This window comes from Sebastes fasciatus, chromosome 22 (genome assembly GCF_043250625.1).
Source record: "Sebastes fasciatus isolate fSebFas1 chromosome 22, fSebFas1.pri, whole genome shotgun sequence".
Lineage (NCBI taxonomy): Eukaryota > Metazoa > Chordata > Actinopteri > Perciformes > Sebastidae > Sebastes > Sebastes fasciatus.
The window spans coordinates 5579544-5603545 of record NC_133816.1 but is presented as its reverse complement, the minus strand read 5'-3'; the positions used below and the strand labels follow the sequence as shown (position 1 = coordinate 5603545).

At 39.9% G+C, this 24002-nt stretch overlaps 3 protein-coding genes across 3 annotated transcripts; 2 read left to right on the top strand and 1 right to left on the bottom strand.

Moving 5' to 3' along the window:
- Positions 1-166: 166 nt before the first annotated feature.
- On the top strand, positions 167-3680 carry rpl34 (ribosomal protein L34). The gene is made up of 4 exons (XM_074624274.1): positions 167-325; positions 466-565; positions 3231-3334; positions 3554-3680. Exons 1-4 carry the CDS (start codon positions 261-263, stop codon positions 3636-3638), a joined length of 354 nt encoding a protein of 117 aa, XP_074480375.1. The 5' UTR covers positions 167-260; the 3' UTR covers positions 3639-3680.
- Positions 3681-5403: 1723 nt separating this feature from the next.
- On the top strand, positions 5404-7628 carry ostc (oligosaccharyltransferase complex subunit). The gene is made up of 4 exons (XM_074622945.1): positions 5404-5611; positions 6464-6557; positions 6684-6881; positions 7020-7628. The coding sequence occupies exons 1-4, from the start codon at positions 5473-5475 to the stop codon at positions 7036-7038; spliced, it is 450 nt and encodes a 149-aa protein (XP_074479046.1). The 5' UTR covers positions 5404-5472; the 3' UTR covers positions 7039-7628.
- Positions 7629-10583: 2955 nt separating this feature from the next.
- Positions 10584-23271, bottom strand: etnppl (ethanolamine-phosphate phospho-lyase). Its single transcript, XM_074622943.1, has 13 exons — positions 23113-23271; positions 22602-22720; positions 21979-22138; positions 19996-20070; positions 19726-19819; positions 17325-17441; positions 15613-15695; positions 15092-15317; positions 13933-14087; positions 13432-13521; positions 11625-11755; positions 11392-11459; positions 10584-11169 (listed from the first exon to the last, which is right to left on the bottom strand). Exons 1-13 carry the CDS (start codon positions 23169-23171, stop codon positions 11068-11070), a joined length of 1479 nt encoding a protein of 492 aa, XP_074479044.1. The 5' UTR covers positions 23172-23271; the 3' UTR covers positions 10584-11067.
- Between the last annotated feature and the right edge of the window lie 731 nt (positions 23272-24002).

Genomic DNA, 24002 nt, shown 5'->3' with positions numbered 1-24002 from the left:
TTATAATCTGCTGTAATCCTACATTTTAAAATAAAATGTGGTTGAATTCAAGTAGAGATGATAATAAGAACAAGTGTTTGTTTCCAAAAGTGTGACTATTGTGTTAGATTGTGTTTTCTGTGAGGTAGTATAGAGATGTTGTTCCTGTTGTCGCTAAGGCCGCAGCACGGTTACCATGGTTAGCACGGCTAGCACGGTTACCATGGTTAGCATCATGTTCCAGTATTAACTGAGTATTGTGTTTGTTTTCCAGCTTCAACATGGTGCAGCGCCTGACTTACCGCCGTAGGTTGTCCTACAACACCGCCTCCAACAAAACCAGACTGTGAGTGAGCTTTCTGACGCTACAGTGTCTCTGTTATGTCGACTGCTGCTTGGGACAGCTGACTAACATCATTGCATCTTCAGTGTATGATCAGCTGTGTAATCTCTCTATCGTTGTCCCGGTGCTGTTCTGTTCTTTAGGTCCCGGACGCCAGGTAACCGCATTGTGTACCTGTACACCAAGAAGGTCGGCAAAGCTCCCAAGTCAGCATGTGGCATCTGCCCAGGAAGACTGCGTGGAGTAAGTAGTTATTGTGTTTTTAGTGAAGGCTCTCTGCTTCCCCCCAGTAAGATGAATGTGTGCAGTGACTGGTCTGAGTAAAGAGGTGCATGCATTTGAGATCTGTGTGTCCCAACCGTCCTGAGGTCTACAATGAAGCGAGTTCAACATACCCAGGGTATCTTCTCGTTATCTGGCTTCACTAACCCTAACAAACGAGATCTCGCTAAACTGTACTACGAAGCTGGTTATCAACTCAGTTAGTCAACCCAGGGTTTCTCAGCCTGGCTGTGAGCGCATTCACATGAACGGGCGGTGTTTACAGCATCTGACCATTCACAGACATGGACAAGTTCACAGACCATTCACAGACATGGACAAGTTCACAGACCAATCACAGACATGGACAAGTCCACAGACAGAGCGGCACATTTAACAAAGGAAGAAACTATATTGGACAAATACGAAGTTAAACACTTAATCCAGGCTAAAAGTAACACAGTTGAAGCTGCCAAATGCAGGAAGGACAGCTGGCAAATGAAAAAACTCCAGATGTGTGAATGTGTAAATTAACAGTTATTAATTTAACGGAACACTCAAAAGTAAGATAGAGTCGTCTAAATATAAATAGCTTTTAGGAGTGTAATAGATGAATGGATTACAATTCTTTGTACCCTGTGAGTATCAAGTGGCGTCTATGACTATATAAACCTTCTTTCAGCTGTGTTCCCCCTCTCAGGCAGTGTGAAACGGACTCGAGCAAGTCCAAAAAAAAAAAATATAAAAATATAATTCAAAGCGGTAAACACCCTGAGCATAAATCCAGCTGTCCTTCCTGCATTTGTCAGTTCAAACTGTGTTGTTCTTAGTTTGGATTATGACTTAAACTTCTTCATATGTGTGTAATATTATCATACAATCACCGCACAGAGCTCTGATTGGTCGGTAGGAGATGCTTTTATACGAGTTGATCTCTTATTTGGAACATTACGTGCTCCGGAGCAGGTTAGGTGTTCAGCATCAATTACCATGGTGATGTACCCCGGTAAGAAGTTATCCACCTTCGTAGGATGGAAAACCCTGAAGTTACCTCGCTAACGCCAAATCCTGCTTCGTAGAACGGAAAACCCTGAAGTTACCTCGCTAACGCCAAATCCTGCTTCGTAGTACAGGCCTCTGGTCTCATTCAATACTGCCTTCGACTTAAAAAAAAATCAGAGGTAGTATAGTTGATGTTCTTCCTAGACCCATTACTATGCAACAACACTACAACTATCTGTTGGACAAATGTGGAAATTTGTTTTCCTCTTGCTTTCCTGAATAAATCTTAGAAGTTAATGTGCATTGGATGTGATTTAGATTAGGTACTGAATAGGTAACAACAAAGCTCCCTTGACTTGCAGTTTAGTATAAATGCTGGCCCTCTCCTGTAAGCATAATGGTGCAAAAACAGAAATACTGATATTCAAAAGCATGTCAAACAATAAGGGTGTAGTTAGCTTGTGCATGTGGGGTCCATGAAAACAATCTTTAAGCAATCACTTTTGAGGTTTGAACTTGAACTGCATCACTGACACAGATACAGAAGTATTTTTTTGCCTTGTTTTGCATCCTGAAAGTTAAAGTCAGGAGTAATGTAACTGTCTGTAGACATTCAGCAACATTTCCCCCAAACTTAAAGTCAAAAAGCAGCAAAGTGAATGAGGACGCCTTCTTTGTTGGGGGGGGCTGTGCTACTGTGGACTGAAAGCAGGCCAACTAACTGATGTTACTTAATGTTCTGCAAACATTGTAGGCATTTGTCAGTACTTTTTCCATTTGGAACTGATGATAGATGGTAGTTACAATGCTAGTTCACATGCTCTTGTTGGAAATGATTGGACTGGTATTTTCTGGAATGTTCATTTGCACTCATTGAACATGCACTTAGTGAGCTAAAATTTAGGAATTAATTTGGATATTGATGTTAAACAGCACCCAAGCTGAAAAGGACTTGTGTAATGAAAACAGTTACTTTTAATTCTGTTATCAGTAATCAGGGATTTTTATCTAACCTGCTTAAACCAGTTATTTTAAATACAACTGTTACACTGGTAAACCTAAAAACAAAGCGATCTTAATGAAATTGGTGCCTCGAGTAGTTGCCTTGAAAAAGAGAACTCACAAGCTAGCACAAGTTAGTGGATTGCTAGCCTAATTGTGAACTGGTTCGCTTACCTCAATATGCGGATACATCTTCTGGTGCTTTTATACAGGCCGTTCCTTCTATTATCATGTAAGAATTAATGTAGTTTACACCTGAAAGCAAAAGAGCACACTAAAGTAAGGGCATATTTTATTGATCACAGTCAAGCAGTAGTGCTGAACCTGGAATATAGCGGTGTAAAAAGGGTGGTACGCTGGTATTCTAAGAAAACATACAGGTATTTGTGACCATGGTAGTATTAAAAACTTGGCGCACATTTTGTACTTGTCACTACTTGAGGGGGGAAAGTATTTTTTGCTTCGGGTTGCAGAACACAGTGCTCAAATCCCCTGTCTTTTAGGATGCCTAAAACCTTTCCTTTGTCATTGAGTAGTGTGGCGTTTGGTTGTCTTCAAGCATGCAGACTGTCTACATGCTCCACTGCATTTGTGGTGTGGTGTTGTTAATTTGTTCTCATTGTGTTTCTGTTCTGTCTTGTAGATCCGGGCTGTTAGACCTCAGGTTCTGATGAGGCTCTCCAAGACCAAGAAGCACGTCAGCAGAGCCTACGGAGGCTCCATGTGCGCAAAGTGTGTGCGTGACAGGTAAAAGAAGCGTTTCCCTTCATCTCATTACTTTCTTGCGGAGAAACTGTAATGATGCTAGTGTTTGCTTTGATGAAGACTGTGATAAGTTGTCACCACTACTACTACTCACAACAGTTAAATGAAAACATGGAAAAGAGAACTGTAGCAGTATTGTGTATTGAGTTTTGATTGGCTAATGCATTAATTCTAAATTGTCTATTTTGCTTTTATTCTCAGGATCAAGCGTGCTTTCCTGATTGAGGAGCAGAAGATCGTCGTCAAGGTGCTCAAGGCACAGGCACAGAGCCAGAAATCTAAGTAAAATGTGTATTTGTATTGCCACAATAAAAAAATGACAAACAAATCCATATTCTGTTGTGATTTGCAATGTCTTGGTGTATTTAATTGAAAAGGGAGGAAATCTGTGTGACAGGGTTTGTTAACTTTGAAATCCTTCTGTCTGATAAATTAGGATTTATTGCAAATATGTTGAACAATGTTAGCATTGTAAGAATTATTCTAAATTTTTTTTAAAATAAGTTTTACATTTGGCCAAATACAATATGGTCTACAATTAAAGATTTTGCATCACGTTAGTCAGAGGACTGTTTTTGACTGTAACAACCTTAAAAATAATGTCAACATATTTCAACTGATTGTGTTAATGTCAAGAGAAAACAAATGGCAAAGATGCCTGACTTACATTAAAAAACAACCCCCTTTCTTAAATGGACAGTTTAGTTTGTGAAGTTTGGATGTAGCCCTTAAAAAGGATTCAACAAAAATGTTTACCTAATGCACCATCCTATAACCCAAATATTTGTATGCTGTGATTTTGGGAAGATTGAAAAAGCTCTGATTTGACTTTCGATAAATTAATCATCCTGGTCAGTCATCAAGATGCATTTTACTTTATCCACAATGGAGCATAGCCATGATTAAGCTGCTGAAAATCAGACGCAAGCTTCTTTAAATCTGATAAATGAGTATGTATTATTTACTGTATTAAAAAAAAAACATTTACATGTACTACACTGGGCCAAGTCAGTTTAATTTACTAAACAGGTTAACTAGGAACTAGTCAATGTTGTGGTCACTTACAAGAAATTGAGATGACTGCCATACTCAGAAGAAATCAAAGCTATTGTATTTATTTTCAAAGCACTAAATTGTTATTTCCACAGTTTGGTTTAGTGTCCATACATCTATATGTTATACGGATTACACCCCCTAGTGTTCAACTCAAGGAAATGCATCTATTTACGGATGGATAGAAACGCCACTGCAGATAATAATAATAGATATAGGAAAGAAGTTAATTTTGTTTTTGGGACATATTTTAATTTCAAAGGGGCAAAAAATCACACCATTCGCCTAATAACAATCTATGAATATAAACCCATAAAGTTACATCCATGATATAATAAACGCTTTGTAGGAAAGGATACAAGGATATACAGAAATATGTACTTCCTTTAAACTACTGATCATCTGTTTTTTCCACTGTATTTATTCTGCGGCATTCTGGGAAGATTTGCAGGACTGGCTGTCAACCAAAATCCAACTACTTGCTCCTCTCACAAGAGAAAATATTGTGTTTGGTATTAACATGAAGGACATTAAGAATGACTTAATATTGAACAATCTGATACTGCTGGCAAATGTTGTCATCCATGCATCCAAATGGAGGAGAATGAAACCCCTATTTTCCGTTTTCAAAAGGGACCTTGTGGACAATCATCTCAGTGCTTTAAGACTAATGGAAGGACAACATGCAACGTCTCTCCTCAGAGCTTATGAAGAACTGAACATACATGATGATGACCCCTAGAGCTACTATGGAAGAGTGCAGTCTTATTATTATTTATTTATTTCTGCATTTCTGTTCCTTTAATTATTTTCTACCTCCTCTTTTATTTTTATTATATTATTTTTTATAATTTAAGTTATCTTTCCTATCCAATTGTGCCTTGTATGTTAGAAGTATTGAGTTTAGATAACTCTTAATGTTTGTAAATGAATTTTCTTCAATAAAAAAAGGATATACAGAAGGATGTACTTCCGGGACACGTCAACATAGTCGCTGCGCATGCGCAGACAGATCTCGGCCAGCAGCAGCAGCTGATCAGTAGCTATAGACAGTTTCTTTATAAACCATGGAGACAATATACAGTTTACCGTTCGCTCTGCTGGAATGCCCCAACATAAAGCTGAAGAAGCCGTCGTGGCTGCACATGCCGTCGGCCATGACTGTGTACGCGGTCGTGATCGTGTCCTACTTTCTCATCACAGGAGGTAAAATGATCTGCTAAGCTAAACAAGACGGCTCGCTGGTTAGCATTACATCTATATAGTGTCAGCTTTGATACAAAGTTAAAGCTCCTTCATGTGCGATTGAAATAATAACATATTGTAGGCTTTGGTTGCATTTGTAAAACATCTGGTTAACGTTAACGCAGTTTAACATAACGTTAATGAACGAGAGAGTAGGCTGACTGCAGTCAAGCTAGCACCATAATGCATCTCGGTCTATGTGGCATTCAATTGTAATTGTAATCTATAAATTCTGTTATTGTTATTTATTTTTCTTTCTTTAATTTATTTTTCTCCATTTTGTTTTATCCATATTTCATTTTATTTTTTTATGATGAAAAGGAAGAAAAAGGGAAATATATATATATATATATATACACACACACAGCCCGTATTCAGAAATTGTGCGTTTGAAACAAGCCGTCTGGATTTCTATCCATTTGTGATGTCACAAATATACAATATTTAGACCATTACACAGTTTTAAACAAACATTCTAAATGTGTCCCAGTTTATTTCCTGTTGCAGTGTATGTGAATAACATCAGCTGACAGGAAGTAAACATGGACCCAAACCGTTGCCTAGCAACGCAATTCTGTTGAAATGCACTAAAACAGAGCGTTTCAGGCAGAGGATAAATACAGGTATATTCAGGCAGACAGTATGAGGAAAATAAATGTTTTTTTGAACATTACAGCATGTAAACATGTTGTAGTACATACACAAAATACAAGTAGGAACCTGAAAATGAGCACGATATGCGACCTTTAACGCTGCTTAGACTAAGTTTGTTTTTATGGTTGTTTTATGGTCTGATTTATTCCTACATTATAGGTATCATCTACGATGTTATTGTAGAGCCACCAAGTGTGGGTTCAATGACTGATGAACATGGACACCAGCGGCCAGTTGCCTTTTTGGCATACAGGTACGTCAGTCAAAACGTTGTGGGCATCTCAACAAACTAAAGCAAGGAACAAGTTGGTGATGGCCACGTCATATTTAAGCCCCAGTAAATAATGCATAGCTAATGTAAGCACATTTTGTTTTTCAGAGTAAATGGGCAATACATTATGGAAGGACTGGCTTCCAGTTTCCTCTTCACGATGGGAGGCCTGGGCTTCATAATCCTGGACCGCTCCAACGCACCAAACATTCCCAAACTCAACCGCTTCCTGCTGCTCTTCATCGGGTTTGTCAGCGTTCTCCTCAGCTTCTTCATGGCCAGAGTGTTCATGCGCATGAAGCTGCCGTAAGTCTAATCTTGTTTCCAATGAAAAATTAAGATTCAAACACCAATCTGTGTCCTTGTAAGGCAAATGATCTGCAATTCTCTGAACTGACATTTGTTGTTTAAGTGTTTTAACAAATTCATATTTTGTTTTTTCAGAGGATACCTCATGGGCTAAGACAAAAAGAGCACTCTTGATGGACGTACAGAGGACATCAAATGCATCGGGGTTCAACTAAAAATATGGATATACGCAACCTTTGTTATAATCAACAACCATTCAGGACAGAAAGCACTGACCTTGCTAAAGAAATTAAACCTGGCTGCACTGACAGTCTCACACTGGTGCTCACTGACTTCCTTCCCTCTATTTCCCTCCAAATTTCCAAGCAAACTGATGCAGCAGAGGATCAAATACATCACAGTTCCAGGCACATCATAGTGACCAATTCGGTCATGATATCCTATCAGTAGAGTGTATCTGTAGCAAACTTAAGAAATTCAATTTCACTTGTTACTAAAAGAAGCTAGAAGTGCCATCATGCAGCAGGTGAAATATCTTAGCCACTGGAGGAGAAAAAGGAAAGGAAGTCACTGAACACTGTTGGCATGGAGCCACCGATTTGGAATCAGGATTAGCACTGTGGGAATCATTTAGAGGGGAGTCTGAATAATCGTTAAATTGTATGTTTTTGTAAAGAAAAAAAGCCTTGAACGTGTCACAGTTGCATTTTTGTACAAGAATGTGAAATAAATCTTCTTTTCAGAGCTCCTTGCAGTCGTCATGTATATACTGTTGTCTATCATAAACATATTTAGTCATTTTCTACATCAACATATCAAGAGCCACACCTGTCAAAGATGAAAATAAATAAATATATATAACGGCTGTCAAAGTTAACGCGATAATGTGTTAACTCAAATTTGTTATAACGCCACTGATTTCTTAAATGCATTAACGCAACTTGCAATTTTTCGATTTTAGCGGGCTCAGTTCTAAAGCTAGAGTGAAGACACTGGTATATGAAACTAGAAAACCCCAGGAATCCATTGGTACCAACCAGTTCATACTAGCTTGTCACAAAGGAGGCTAAATAACGCTCCAAACTTTAAAAACTGGCATTGCCATTATCAGAGGGGTCCCTTGACCTCTGACCTCCAGATATGTGAATGAAAATGGGTTCTATGGGTACCCACGAGTCTCCCCTTTACAGACATGCCCACTTTATGATAATCACATGCAGTTTAGGGCAAGTCATAGTCAAGTCAGCACACTGACACACTGACAGCTGTTGTTGCCATGTTATGATTTGAGCATATTTTTAATGCTAAATGCAGTACCTGTGAGGGTTTCTGGACAATATTTGTCATTGTTTTGTGTTAATTGATTTCTAATAATAAATATATACATACATTTGCATAAAGCAAGCATATTTGCCCACTCCCATGTTGATAAGAGTATTAAATACTTGTCAAATTTACATTTTGAACAGATAAAATTTGCGATAAAATATTTTAATCAATTGACATACCTAACATATACACATTTTTATGGCCTGTTTGCATATCCAGTATTTAGGAGATGTGAATTCCACACAAGCATTGTAATTTGCCCTCCAGAAGGTGGCATCATAGAGCTACCAGGCAGGAGTGTTTCCTCAACATTGCCACATTGTACTGAGGTGTAACCTCCAGTAACAAGACAGTAATGAGCCTCAAATTCTGAGCCTTTTGACACTCTTGCGATTTCATAGAGATATATATGTCATCAGTCAAGTGCAAGGGTTATTTAGTGCTTATGGTTATTGCTTTTTAAGTGAATGCTAGAGACTTTAAGATTTCACATTAGAAATAAATTACCAAGGACTGTTTCTAGTCTGCAATTTCCACCTCTGATGAAAATCAGACCTACCTCACAGTTGTGTGTAGTTGTTGCTATTTGGTTCAGCAGTGCATGTAGTACACCCCATTACACACAGTGGAAGATGCCGAATCTGCTAAAAACACCATCTGTTGATAATTGTGGCACCTCTTAAACCTGTATTCTCGGAGAGGGAGGGGATAACTTTCTGCACTGTGAGCTGTGATAAACCTTTGTTTTCCAGCTGTGTGGAAACAAACATTAAACAATATCACGTGTGTTGAAATAGTACATTAATACCTTAATATGATGTGACTGCTCACGATTATTCATGTTTCCGCAATTTCTTTAGCTTTCTCTGTTTTTAGGCTACGATTAAAATCATCCAAGGCAGTTTATATACATCATCCCACTCATGACACAATGCTACGATTTCAGAAGGCCAGAAATAATCAAATGAGAGAACAAGGCTTTGCTTATATAAGTCCAATGCAATAATATGAAGCTTTTGGTCATTGGACTCTCATTAAATCAGATGTCTGACAAAGGGAAATACTAGAGCTGATAATGACGTCAAATGGAGCACACCTGTCCTGTCATGCATTTAAACATGAGAAATGCAGTTCACAGCTGTAGCTCCTCAAGTCCAAATACTAGTACATCAGATGCTACACATATACATCATGTAATATGGTAAATCATTGCCGGATGCAATCAGGAAGTAAAATAAAATGGAACTACATATTAGAAGTAATAAAAGGGGAGGAAGTATTCCACGAAAGCAGTCCTAAAGTGCTGCTGTACCTTCAACCATCATGCTCTTATCAAAATATCTAATACTGCCACTCACTCCTCTCTGCCTTCATCTTATCCAGTGTCTATTCATTTTGTACAAACCTCAAATGACAAAAAGTCAAACTTTGAGACATAAAAGCATCCACCTACAATAAAAGGGTGTTTTGGGGTCTTTATTGCTTTGTTCTAAGCTGCCTGCTGGGATACTAGATGCCACATCCTTCCTGGGACTTTAGCCAAGTCTAGGGAACATCTTTGGTCTTTCATGAACACCATAGATGAACTATATTATTTATTTTTCTCTGAGCACCAAAGGAAGGAGCCTCTCTTTGACTGAGCACTCTTTAACATGCAAGTAACAAAACTTTTGGGAACCATCAGTCTCTGTTAAAATGGAATATGGGAACATTGGGAAATAATTGCAGACTTAGGTCAAACAGTGTCTTTGTTCGTTTGCTCGAGACAGAGTGGGATGAGATATAGGCTTTTACTCAGTACAACTAGTGTTCACTTTCATGTTTATTCCACATGCACTTGATTCAAGCCGACCCTCCTAGAACAGTGATTCTCAACCTTTTCGAGTCGCAACCCTCCAGAATAATCCAGTTGGTGTTAAGTTTTAACAGCTAACACCTTGGCGATGCCCAAAGTACTCTAAACACTGGATTTTTGACACGTCCCGTGATTTTTTCTGACCCGCCGGAAATCCCCTGTCAGATACTCATGCAAGCGTACTGTGACTCTCACAAACACACTCAATAAAATCTATTCTGAGGCAAATGATATCACTGGTACAAGCTATGTCATGTAAAAAAAAAAAATTTCCCAGTCTAAAATATGTTATTTTTTTTTTCTCAACAACCATCTGGTGACCTCCGCAAAGTTATCTCACGACCCCCTTGGGGGTCTCAACCCCCAGGTTGAGAACCACTGTCCTAGAATGCAGAGGTCAGGGTCAGAATCCCCCCCCCCCATTCATCAACGAAGTATCATACAGTATTTTATTCGATATTCAATACATATTGATCATCACACAATGTGTAATGGTCTATGCAGGTACTCCACACTTTCATCCCTGAAAGCTTTATTTTAATGTCACCATTAAGACACCATTGAATGTTTTGATAAAATACATTTTGGTTGATTAGACATCCCTGAAAATCATGGTCAAGTGAATGTTGGCAGGAATTAAAATACAAAGAGAATACAGGTTGTGCAGCACGGTAACACGCATAATTAATGACTTTTTTTTGCACCAAAATAAAACCATTATCGACATGTTACGCTGAACAAGTGGCTTGATTCCTAACTGTAATTTTAAAAATAATACCTGAGAAGACACTGCAATTCCAGCGATATATAGTATATTATTATTATTATTATTATTAATGTAAAAACATTTTTCATTAGGTTACATACAAAGGCACTTTAGTTTTTTTCCCCTCAGCATTTTGTCCCCTCTAAAGTTTATAATGCCTGATCCCAGCTCTTTAACTATGTAAGAGATTAAGTGTTGACACGTCACAGCCGTGACTGTGTTCGTAGGCAGCGTTATGTCCTGAGGCGTTTGGGTTGTTGAGGAACTCCTCGACTGCTCCCTCTGTTGTGTGCTAACCCATTGTTACACTGGTGTCCATTTTCATCAGCTGGCAGCTTGAGATAAAACCATGAAGAGATGAAGTTGAATTGGAAATCAAAGAGGTTGGAAAAACAAGAAAATTTAGCTTCATGTCATGGTTGTCTATTATATGTTTGTCTTCTTTATGCAAGTTTAATAGATTAAAGCATTGGTCCAGAAACTATCTTGGGTTTAATTGATTCTCTCAGATGCTTCGGAGAGGATACAATTTGGACGTTTAAAATAGTCACACTTACCCTCCTTTTAATGCTTGCATTCTCTAAAGATTCGTTGTGCAACTTCAAGCCCAATGCTTCCTCAAGTTCTGGAAACACAGACACAACAACACACACCATTGAGAGCTCGTTCAGCAATAGTAGGCCACCATTACACAACTTGATCTTTTAAATAATGCACAATCCAGACAGACGACAGCATGCTCCAGCACCACCACCCTAGACAACACCACAGAGAATAAAATGTGAAGTACCTGTGAGAATGTGGTCGATTTTCCCCACCACCAGGTCAGCGTCCTCCGTAGTGAAGCACATGGGGGGCTTAAATTTGAGCACATTGCGATGAGGTCCGTCGGCACTAAGAAGGATGTACTGTTCCTTTAGCCTGGGAGAAAACATTCATTATTCCCCATTCTGTAGCAGTTTGCAAATTTAAACTATGTGGTTGAGTCATTTAAAATGCCGTTTCCACAGCAGACATTTCAACTGCTCAAAGCAGGAAAAGCACAGGTGGAACTCATAACATTAACGATGGCTCTGCAGGCACACCTCAATGCATGCAGCCTTAATTCATGTTATTAATTACACCTGTGCTTTTTTTTCTCCTGCTGTGACAACATGTTTTTTCACCCTTATTTATTCAAGGGAACGCCCTGATCACATTCACACAGTTGCACATTCAAACCTGGAAGCTGCCGAGTACAACCACAGTCTGATCTGCTGGCCACTGAGCAGCTCCACTGGAGCGGCTGGGGGTTAAGGGCCTTGCTCAAGGGCACCTCAGCGGTGGTAATGAGGGACAGTTAAGCGCTGTTTTCTCTTTCGCCACCGAGATTTATCCTGCCAGTGCGGGGGGTTGAACCGACGACCTTGTAAAAAAGTTCTGTTGCAGTTAAAAGTGTAATATTAGTTGTTTAAAGGTGCTAAATGCAAGACTGGGAGCATTCTATTGCCTCCGCAAGGCTCTCAGCATGGCGTCGGCTGAGCCGGCGGCCCACAGCTAATGGTGCTAACAACACTAATAGTGAAAACTACAGCAACAGTGCTGACAGGGCTAACAGTATTTACCTTAGGGGGAACCGGAGGGTGGGCGCTATGCTTCCACAACGGTGCCGTCGGTCAGGATGGCTTTATCAGCTGTAACTGCCATATGAGAGCAGTGCAGAGCGGAGGCCGCGAGCTACCCAATGGGACACACACACATGCACCAACATGCGCTAAAAGGCATGCGTGGCTGGCCCGGCTATGTCAACAAAGCATGAAGAAGCTCTGATTACAACACACACAAAGGGAGGGGGACTTCATTCTCTGCTCAGGTAGCCATTACTCCTCTATATCTTTACATAGACAATAGTTGTTTGCTGCTATATTAATACGATAATATCATATAGAGAACCTTTAAGTTGATATTGAACCTTGATCAAATATCAGATGCTGTACTGGTAGGTCAGGGTTATCCATCATAATATGATGGGAGTTCTGTTACATACAAATTCTTCAGGTAATTGTTTTTTGCAAATGATCCCATGAAATAGGAAACTCCCATCATGCAACACGGAGGCTGAGAGTTTATTTTAACAAGGCGTTACACTGTGATTTCATTAACAAACACACCTTTAAACCACGAAGAACGGACAGGAAGAAGTAATTCATAATTTTCAAATTCATTATGTGTGAACTCAGAATGTTTGATGTCTTAATAATAACTAAAAATGGCATAATATGCAGCTACATGAATGAAAATATCATGACTAGATAATGAGGAGGCTATAAGGAGCTTTCACTTTCAAATATTCTACACAGGAGTGTATATGTTTTTACTTTTCAGCTTTATTATCCCCTCATAAATTGATAAGCCTTTTTTGTGATATGAGACGCGTTCTCTTCACAGAGCACCCAAGCTGTCATAACACCGGTGGAGCTTTGTGTTTGTCGAAAAACATAATTTCAGAATCATGAATCCGTATGATATAAGCATCCTCTTTGCTTTTGACGCTGCATATTATATATTTTTGTATTATTAATATGACATCAGACACTAATTGTCACACATACACTTACTTATATATGACTTCTTGGGCTTCTGCTGTAGCAGGAGTGAGCTTCAACCTGTCCTTCACAAGCTCCAACCCAGCAAAGAGGCCATGACCCCTGCAGGATGTGACGCCAGTTGGTTTAGTCATCTCTACGCTGACCTCTGATTACTTCTCACAAATGTTACGAGTACGCTATTTTTAAGATATTCTTGCACAGACAGTAATTTTTTCCTCCAAACATGTTCTGGATCATAGAAATATACATCAAATTGAGCCTTTTAAGTTAGAATCGACCGCTTTTCAATAGCAGTTTGTTAGAACATACTAGCAGCTGTAAGTCCAAGGTAAATATGTAAGTCTAAGGTATGTCACAGAATAACCACAAATTTATGTTTGATAATCATTGACACAAATATGTCACCATAAGAACATCTGATGCCATGCACAGAGCTAATCAGCTGTTGCACTCTGTGGCACATGCTGTAACTGTGTGTGTGTGTGTGTGTGTGTGTGTGTGTTTGCGTACCTGATATCACCAACCAGTGCATGCTTCTCTTTCTGCTTCTCCAGCAGATTGGTCAGGTATCGGCCCACACGCAGCGCATTACCCTGGAGATCCTCTTTCACAATCACGTCCATGACGGCCATACCGATGGCACAGGACACTGGGTTACCACCGAACTGAGAAATTCAAAACCAGCAGACAGAGGAAAAGATTACACCGTGGTTCTATTCACACCACCTAGGAAATCAGCTGCTTGATCATCAGGAGAGTCTGGTTACTGATGACAGAACATGATGCAATAAATACATAACAGAGAGAGTCAGCATAGTGTTTTTGTTTATGCTAAACTGACAAGTAATTGATTCAACTCGCTGGAAAAGGTCCAAACTGCAGCAAAGTAGTATTATCTAAACTATTCTCCTTTCACAGGAAATATCTGTAATCTGAGGACGTCAATGAAAAAAAAAAAATGGGCTCGGACGGAATGTATTTTTTCACTATAATGTGGAAAACAGATGTGTCGATGCGCTTGGTAAGTATAGACAAGAACATCATGTCAGGAATGAGGTCGGGTCAGTGCCATTTCTGGTCAACTTGGAAGAAAAAGCCAAGATCATGTAATCTGCCTTTGTAATACACACAACTACTACATAATTTAAATGTGATATATTATAATACAATATATTGAAAGTTATTTACGTAATTTATTGGGAGCAACATCAGGTGTACAGTGTTTCTCTCCATCAGCTAAATTGTATGACATCTGTATGACATCATAATATGACATATGTAAACAGAAATGACCACTAACAGTTAAATTGTCCATTTGTACATGGTAAAGTTTATCAGACTATTTTATCTGTAGTTTGGAATTCATCCTATAATTATCATTACTGTCAATGTGTACTTTATTTTGTATTATTTATTTTTATTTTAATCTATTTATTTTATCTTATTTTCTTTTTTTTTTAATTTAATTTAACTGTTTTTTTATCCTTTTTGCATCGGCAGTGGTTCAGGGTTGGGTGGGAGGGGGCTTTGTGGCAAAAATACCAAAATATGGAGGGACAATCGTTTACATTAGTGCTCTATTTGTATGTTTGAAGAATGGTACAAAAGAAAACTGACTTTTTATCATATTACTTGCACAATTCTTCATTGCGCTAGGTAATGCCCTTACTGTATTGAAATACTCCATTCCAGATGTCATGAAGGCCTCGGCCACCTCTTTAGTCGTGACCACACATGACATGGGGTGGCCGTTGCCAATAGGTTTTCCCATCGTGACGATGTCAGGCACAAAGTCCTCTCCCTGGAGCTGGAACGCCCAGAAGTGGGAGCCCACACGTCCGAAGCCAACTTGGACTTCATCAGCGATGAAAATGCCCCCTGCCTTGCGGACATGTCTGTGGAGGGGCAGAAAAACATCCACGCGTGTAGAGACAACACTAATTAGTAACTAATTCTCTCGATAAGGCCCCCACTCGCAAATAGCAGCACTGTATGGGGTCATCGAAGGGGAATATTCTTTAAAAAACACGTCTTTTTAGATGTGTAGTTGTTCATTGCTTCGAGCATTTTTTGCATCCATTTAATCATTTCAGAATGACAGCTCTGTGTTGGTGAACTGATTCTGAACAGCAAATAAAAAGAGTGCTGAGCATTGACATGATGAATCTCTGCAACAACTTGGGTACGTACTTTGCCACTTGCTGGAAGTAGCCCAGGGGGGGAATGACCTGCCCGCCACAACTCTGCAATGACTCAGCAATAAAAGCGGCAATCTGCAACAAGAGAACGGATCACATCTACAGTAATGACAGACTGATAAACTGGGAAAAGAGGAGGAGTTCTGGCATCTTTGACCAGTAGATCTCCCTCCTTCGTAAGTGGGCCGCTTCACTTTGCAGTTGGCAGTGCACAAACAAGAGAGAGGCAGTCATGTAATGTTTGGACAGACATTCATGTTACTGTAGGTCACTGTGGAGTAAAACATTCATGCCAGCGTATTCACTTGACAAAAACACACACAGTTGTGTATTTAAGATAAGATCAGCAGGATGGAACATTTAATTATTTACATGTATCACATGTGTTCTTGTACTCTTTTTGTTGTTCGGTGTCCTCCTGTAGACGCGTATCTGCACAAACATCCATTAGAAACTGCTAAATCCATTCTGTATAATCCCTGGGCTGAAATCCCGTCCCTCTCGCCACTGGAAGCAGGGTTGGATCGAGCTTTTCAACATACCATTAAGGGCCAACAAGCTTGGACAATAAGAGTTCCTGTGAACTGGGGTTTGACCCTAAAAGAGAGCTTGGCCTGAACCTGGAAAGAGGAAAAAGGGAAGGAAAAGGGAAAGGTGGAAAATCTAATGAGTATTCATAAATAAAAGGGCAAACAAGGCAACTGCCATGGAAGTCAGGAATGAAAAAATATATATTTGACTCTAAATATATTAGGGCTGTCAATCGATTTTTTATCAGTTCAAAATGTACCTTAAAGGGAGATTTGTCAAGTATTTAATACTTTTATTAACATGGAAGTGGGCAAATATGCTGCTTTATGCTAATGTATGAATATATTTATTATTGGAAATCAATTAACAACACAAAACAATGACAAATATTGTCCAGAAACCCTCACAGGTACTGCATTTAGCATAACAAATATGCTCAAATCATAACATGGCAAACTGCAGCCCAACAGTCAACAACAGCTGTTAGTGTGTCAGTGTGCTGACTTGACTATGACTTGCCCCAAACTGCATGTGATTATCATAAAGTGGGCATGTCTGTAAAGGGGAGACTCGTGGGTACCCATAGAACCCATTTTCATTCACATATCTGGAGGTCAGAGGTCAAGGGACCCCTTTGCAAATGGCCATGCCAGTTTTTCCTTGACAAAATTGAGTGTAACTTTGGAGCGTTATTTAGCCTCCTTCACTCTATCTTTAAAACTGAGCCCGCAACAACCTCCGAAAGATTGAAGAGCGTCCGGGCCCATCGAATTCTTTAGATGTTAATTAAAATTAGCAAGTTGCGTTAAAGAAATTAGTGGCGTTAAAACAAATTTTCGTTCACACGTTATTATCGTATTAACTTTGACAGCCCTAATATATATTTATATCTGCCATGTTGTCATACTTGAGGAAATTTGACATTCAAAATGTTTAGATAAATTATTGACTTCATTGTGATGTTATTCTGAGGGTCTGGTGTCATTGCCATTTTCTTGCATGCTCACACCAACACGTTAGCATACCAGTTTTATAACATTGCATAAGACTTTTTGGTAACGCTTTATATTAAGGTTCTTGTAATAAGTGCATGCATAATAAAGTATGTATTCATGTTAATAAGGTCAACCTCGCTTTGAGTAACACAACAATATCAAACACAAAAAACTGTACCTTGCCTCCTTTTCCATGGACTCCGTGTATCATATCTTTGACTTCATCTGAGTATGCTGTGGCAGGGTCAGGGTGGTCTGCTCTGTATTTGCCTCTGTACACATCTGGGCTGGGAGCCTGCGTAAGGGACGAGACGTTGAGATGATTACTAAAGCAGATTCACAGGCAGCGGCTGCGTCCTTATTCTCACATTCACATACAAAAAGGAGGCAGAAAAAATATATGAAAATGTCAGGATTCATGCTAAATTTGCTTAATATTTGACATTAGTGTTGATGAACACCTTTGTCATAATAGAGGAGCTACTCAAGCTGGAAAAAATGAAAATGAATTGTGGACACTTGTGAGACTACTCCAGCAACGTCTTGGAAAACAATGGCGGAAAGAGAAATTTATAAAAAGAAATCTTTTTGTTACATTTTAAAATGTTTAAAGTAGCTTTCCAAAGTTACAGTATGACACCTGCTGACACAAATCTTCCTGTTAACACAACCAGAAGAACATCAAATTTAACATTTTGGTCTGACATATGTCGAAACATCTGGCTATACTTGTTCATCCAGTCTTGTGTTCGTCTGAAGATCTATGCGAGCATAATGAGATAAACACGCATAGCTGTTTGAGAGCTGTCACGAACACTTCTGAAAGCAAAAATGTTGTTATCTTTGTGTTTACATTTCAGCCCCGGCTCAATGATCATGAATAAAATATGCAAGCTGGCGAAACAGACCACACCTTGTAACACTAGAGCTTGGTATTCCAAAAGCTGACATATCAAACGAGAGACCATTTTGCCATGGGATCACACCAGCCACGACGACAAATCCAGCCAGGTATGTAAAGTGGAGGGTCCAATGGCCCCTTCTCCACTTCCTACCCCCCTACATCCAGTGCCCTTGCTCAGACCACACCCATCTTCAAAGACAGCCTTCTTCATGTTGATCTCAACTACACATCTGTAAAGTTCCGTGACTGCATTGTTGTGATGCTATCGTGTTGACCACAGCACAGACGACACAAACACCAGACAAAGTACTCAAAACCACATGTGTGGTAGTTCCCGCTAGAGTCGCTTTGCCATGATGACTCACACACAGACCTGGAAGGTGAAAACAGTACCAGCCACACGCTGTCGCGGCTGGTAACTAGGATCACAGCAGAATGCACAGAATCGGGCAACACAGAGCAGTGAAGACTCTGAATGTAGATATTTTAGCTTGTCTGGTCACAGACCGGTCACTCCGACTGATTTACTCACAAAACAGCTTCAAAATTGTTTCAAAATATAATAGACAAAGTCATACACTTAAAGAGGTACTCAAACAATTTAGAATTGCATTTCCATAAAGTGTGGGGCTTGACTTTTTGTCCCTAGTATGAGTCAAACTTTAAATACTTCAAATACTGGCTCCTTCAATTCCCTTAATGCAACTCAACAGCATGTTTTATTATACCTTTCTTGCAGGTTTTCTGTCAGATATTATATAAATGTCAAGCCTAACCCAAGATAACCCAGATGACATCATCAAGGGGGGACCATTTTAATCAACACATGAAGGGGTCAAGTGCACCTTTAAATGTTGATTGAAATGATCAAATCAAAACTTTCCTTTAAAAAAAGACTATTAGTTATTGCTGTTAGTTAGTTGAACATGGTATACCAACAAAAGAAATGCTTTAGTGTTCAACGTAGGTTAATTAAACGCCTCGTAGCAAAACAGAAACTGATTCACAAATATTAAACAATTATTTAAAATATAGACATCGCAGAAATATGATTTGTTTACGACTCAACTAAGGAGCTGGAAAAGTAGCACAAGAATCTTGGCCATGACTGACATAGTTTTTGGGGCGCACGGCGCACCCAGGGCAAAACCATTCTGCTCGGCCTCATTCCAGAGGCACTCTTCAAGTGGAGATTCTGTGATTGCTAAGGTACTTGGAGAATTTAAATTGTCTTAACATGATGTGCACTTCACACTTTTAACTAAAAGGAATAAAGCCTCCAGTACCTCCAGTAGTTTTTCACTGTAGGATTGGGCAATCTGGTTAATAATAATCTGCTTTTCAGCTGTTTTGCCGTTCCTCTCTCTGTCCTCCGTGATTAAAAATGTGTTTTCAGAGCGAAGCTAAAACTCTTGCATCTGACACCAGCAGTAAAAACGCCTCCCTTTCAAAAGCACTTCGATTAAAACAACTTGCCGTGTTGAATTTGTTGAAAAAAAAAACTGTTTTTGCCTCTGGCTCTTCGTTTCTTATCCACACACACATACACACATGTATCCCCGTGCATGCGAAGGAGCGAACACTCAGTAGCCTGCCAAAGCCCGGTGGTGCAACTTGAGTCATGGCTTTTTAATAGTGTGCCGGTTGGCAGACAGGGAGAGAATGAAGCACTCACCACATGGACAAATGGATTCTGCTCATGATCTGACTGGTGGTGGAACTTATACGGACTGATGTCAATGAGCGATGAGACGTGGCCGTGATACGCACTGCAAACAAAGCAAACACAGGCCGTGGGCCACATCAGTCAGCTCTCTCAATAGCAATATAATGTGGAGTGTGCAAAACATGGATAAGTGTAGACAGAAAGGACTCATTGTCATCTATATATACTTTAATTTTGTTTATCTGGCACTGTATTTTTGAGCAACGACCAGGCACTTACTTTTCCAACGTGATGATATCTTTGTGGCCTGTGTACTGCCATGCTAGGCGGAGGGCCAGGTCGTTGGCTTCAGAGCTGAAGTTCAAAGGGGCAAGGGTTACTTTGAGTTACTCAGTCACCACAAAATACACAGCTGAAGCCATGGATAACACAAGCACGTCAGTTTGACGTTCGACTTCCCATTATGAGGGCACACGTGACACGTAATTATTAATATTGGCTATAGAGGAACTGTAGATTGATTAGTACTAGAGTGATCCTGTTCTGGTGTCTTAACCTGTGTGTTGTTGTGTTATAACCTGGAATTTAAAATGCAAAATCCGCTTCTGGCACTATGGCACAACAAGTTAGCTACCTGTGCCAGTCTTTGCATGTTGAGTACTTGCAAAACTACAGAGCTGGCAACCTGAGAGTGAATACATGGCCTACACATTGACTCGTTTTCCTCTACACTCCGGTCAAACATATGTCCATTCGACCACAGGAACATTAGTAATGTGTTCCCGTTCATTCTTAAGGTGTTAGATGGGGTTGGGTTCAGGGCTCTGTGCAGGCCGGGCAAGTCCTTCTACACCAAACTCAAAACCAGAAAGGGTCTTCTCCAAAGTGCAATATTGTCTATATTGTTGCTGTATGCTGAAGCATTTCCCTGAATTGGAACTAAGGGGCCCATATTCCATATACAGTAGTATATCCTTTCCCTCTTGTCTTCAGTGTGCAATCTGATTGCATGATTGCACTTTTGTCCAGTGATAACTTAACTTAACCTCTGTTTTGTCCGTTTTATAACTGTCTCTCAAGGCACCTATCCTTGAAAAGATAATTCCTGTTCACAGTGCAGACCGCTAGCAAGTGGTGTAAATAAGTAACCACGCCAGACTGGTCCAGTTTGATGACTAGGGTCGTCTCGGTCGAGGCTGGGAAATCGGGACATGCATTATATAATGCTGTAGTTCTTTGGTCTTGAACCTGGAGAGTTCACTTTCAAATTTGCATTTAAGGGCTTTAAGTCCCTCATATCTACATAGTAATGTTCACGGAGTCCGCCATGTTGCACCGCCATGTTTCTACCATAGACTGTATATAAGGAGCGGACGTTGTCACAGTGACGTCACCCACTGGTTTGTGGACTGACGTTTTTGAAGCCTCGAGATCGGCATTTTGGCAACTGAATGCTGAATTAGACATTTTTAGGCGACCAAAAAGGTTATAATTAACTTTCATGAACTGAAAACACACTGTGAAAAATTTTAAGACAAAAACTGGACAACACCGTGGTAACAACCTGTCAATCACAAGGTAGCCCCGCCCTAAAGCATCCCCTGCTTTAAGGTCCATCTGACTCTAAATGGGACCATAATTTACTAAATGAATATCATGCTGTATTGAAGAAGACCTGAAACTAGCGATTGAGACCATAAACTCATGTTTACAATGTTTACTGAGGTAATAAATTCAGTGAGAAGTAGGCTCATTTTCTCATAGACTTCCATACAATCTGACTTCTTTTTGCAACCAGAGGAGTCGCCCCCTGCTGTCTATTAGAAAGCATGCAATTTTAAGGCACTTCCGGCACATTTCAGACCCCGTAGTTCACCACTGGTTTATACAGTAGCCCAGAATGGACAAACCAAACACTGGTTCTAATGAGAGCCTTTCTCGTTTTTTGCGTTACCTGATGGCCGCCGTATTTCTCCGACACGCTTGGATTAGGTATTCAGTTGGTTCCAATCTGCAACCTCACCACTAGGTGCCGCTAAATCCCACACACTGCTCCTTTTTAGTCAACTAATGCCATTCCTAAATCAACATAATGATCAAACTTGAAAATCCAGACGAGCAGGAGGCTGGTCCAAGGAGGATAATCTGCTCCATCTGTTTTTTTTTTCTAGATAGTCCCTCAGCACACAGTTCAAGGACTGAAATCAGATTTGAGACAAGACATGAGCAAATGATAATCTGTCAATCAATTAACCCACATACCCAGAGTTGACAAAGTAGCACACAGACAGCTTGTCGGGCAGCGTGGCCTGCAGCCTCTGGGCGTACAGTACGAGGTTGTCATGCAAGAATCGCGAGTTGGTGTTGAGCAGTTCCATCTGCTGAGCTCCAGCCTTCACCACATCCGGGTGACAGTGGCCCACTGCGAAAACGGAAGAAAGGATGCACACAGGATTAGAACTGGCCCGAACGTTCAAAGAACAAATAACACGTGTTGCTCCTTTAAATCATCTGACTGTAATTTGAGGTCAAAACACACCACGACAAACTGATATTAAAGGCCCATAATTGGAGGCCGTATACTGGAATTAAAGAGTGAATGTGAATGCGGTCGGCCAGGAGACATCACGTTATACATTCCTGTCTTTAGTCACCCCCAATCAGGCGTATATTACAACTTTATAGAGGTCAAGTCAGTCTGCTCATGCACCTCTATAGCTTTGATGGCACATTTGAATGCCAGCGCTAACATCATGTTCCTGTACTGTATTGTAAGACAGAACAACTCTCTTGTTCTGCATTTTTTTGTTGGAAGTGATGACATAAAAAGTGATATCAAAATAGATCAGATTATGTGCAACCGTGTGTGTGTGTGTGTTGTTTACCATGAGCCACATTGTTGATGCAATCCAAGTAGCGCCGGCCCTTTTCATCATACATGTACTGGCCTTTGGCTTGCACAATCTTGATGGGGTCATGGCTGAAGAAAATCTTACATGATGGCCTGCAGAGGAGCTCATATTAATATTTTCCACATGTGCACAATGGGACATTCATCCACTGGTTTAACAGGTTTTATGTTGTAACAGTGGTAAAAAAAAATAGGCTATGATGAGACATGGTCACAAGAGGAAAATTCAAAAGCATAAGCTGTACAGTGTAATGCAAATTACTGCTAATACAATTATACTAACAAATTAATACATACAATTTGTTGTGGGGCAATTTCTAGAAATTTCAGTGCACAAAAAGTTGATTTCCAGCTGCGCCTCTAGACGTCTGTTACAGTAACTTTAACACAGTTTACAGGAGGTGACTCAAGATGTGAAGCTGCTCTTACTTAATCATCCTTATTGCAAGTTTGGAAGTAAAAGAAGTCCATGTTAATGATCTTACCCAATGTGCTTCTTCCTCAGGTCTATGGTCTTCTGCTTCTCAAGTCTTTCCGCAGACATCCTGACGTTGTCCAGCTGGAGGACTGACGCTCCTCTCTCCTCCACACTGACTGACTGACTCCAGCATTACCTAACATCTGCTGCTCGAGCACACAATAACCCGGGCGCGCGCGCGTGCGTACAGGAAGAAAAGACACATCAACACCCAAACACTAGCCGCAGCTCGCGCAGCTCGCGCAGCTCTCTCGTGCTTCCACCTATAGCCGGAAAGTTCCATCTGACAGCTCGCAGGTGCTTCGATGATGAGTGACGTAACGCAGGAATGCCGGCAGGCTGTTTAAACACCTGCTCCACAGCTGGAGATACACTATATGGTATATCAATAAAATACAACATCTACTTGGAGAAAATAGTGTCATCGCCATAGAAGCTGCAGGATATGTCAGTGCATGTCACAGCCTGAGAGACAACAACAACAACAACAACAACAACAACAACAACAACAACAACAACAACACATAATAGATGGAACTCACACTCTGCCTTTTATTTACTCCTCTACTTCATGTTTTTTTTTCTTTTTTACATTTATCCTTTGATATTGCAATATATTTTTATTAATAGTTTTTTTATTTGTTTGTTTTGTTTTATTGACACAACAAACATTAATTACCTCTTTATTGGTTTCTTCCATTTAAATGCACGTTCTTTTTTAGATATCTATATATTGTAATTTGCTTAATGAATTGTATATATGTATGTTATTTTTATTTTTTATTTATTATTGAATTGACGCTTTGGCAATATTGTTCACCTGACGGTCATGCCAATAAAGAAAATTGAATTGAATTGTATGTTTTTTTGACTAAATTTACAGTACATTAAAGGGAA

What these genes read in the sequence shown, in the direction of transcription:
- etnppl (XM_074622943.1), bottom strand. Translation starts at nt 23,171, where the DNA reads ATGTCTGCGGAAAGACTTGAGAAGCAGAAGACCATAGACCTGAGGAAG. An exon ending in AGAATCCATTTGTCCATGTG is followed by an intron (nt 17,442 to 19,725) that starts GTGAGTGCTTCA and finishes TCCCTTACGCAG; the next exon opens with GCTCCCAGCCCAGATGTGTA. An exon ending in GCACTGGTTGGTGATATCAG is followed by an intron (nt 13,522 to 13,932) that starts GTACGCAAACAC and finishes CACATCCTGCAG; the next exon opens with GGGTCATGGCCTCTTTGCTG.
- ostc (XM_074622945.1), top strand. Translation starts at nt 5,473, where the DNA reads ATGGAGACAATATACAGTTTACCGTTCGCTCTGCTGGAATGCCCCAAC. An exon ending in CTACTTTCTCATCACAGGAG is followed by an intron (nt 5,612 to 6,463) that starts GTAAAATGATCT and finishes CCTACATTATAG; the next exon opens with GTATCATCTACGATGTTATT. An exon ending in GTTGCCTTTTTGGCATACAG is followed by an intron (nt 6,558 to 6,683) that starts GTACGTCAGTCA and finishes TTTGTTTTTCAG; the next exon opens with AGTAAATGGGCAATACATTA.
- rpl34 (XM_074624274.1), top strand. Translation starts at nt 261, where the DNA reads ATGGTGCAGCGCCTGACTTACCGCCGTAGGTTGTCCTACAACACCGCC. An exon ending in GCCTCCAACAAAACCAGACT is followed by an intron (nt 326 to 465) that starts GTGAGTGAGCTT and finishes TCTGTTCTTTAG; the next exon opens with GTCCCGGACGCCAGGTAACC. An exon ending in GCCCAGGAAGACTGCGTGGA is followed by an intron (nt 566 to 3,230) that starts GTAAGTAGTTAT and finishes TCTGTCTTGTAG; the next exon opens with ATCCGGGCTGTTAGACCTCA.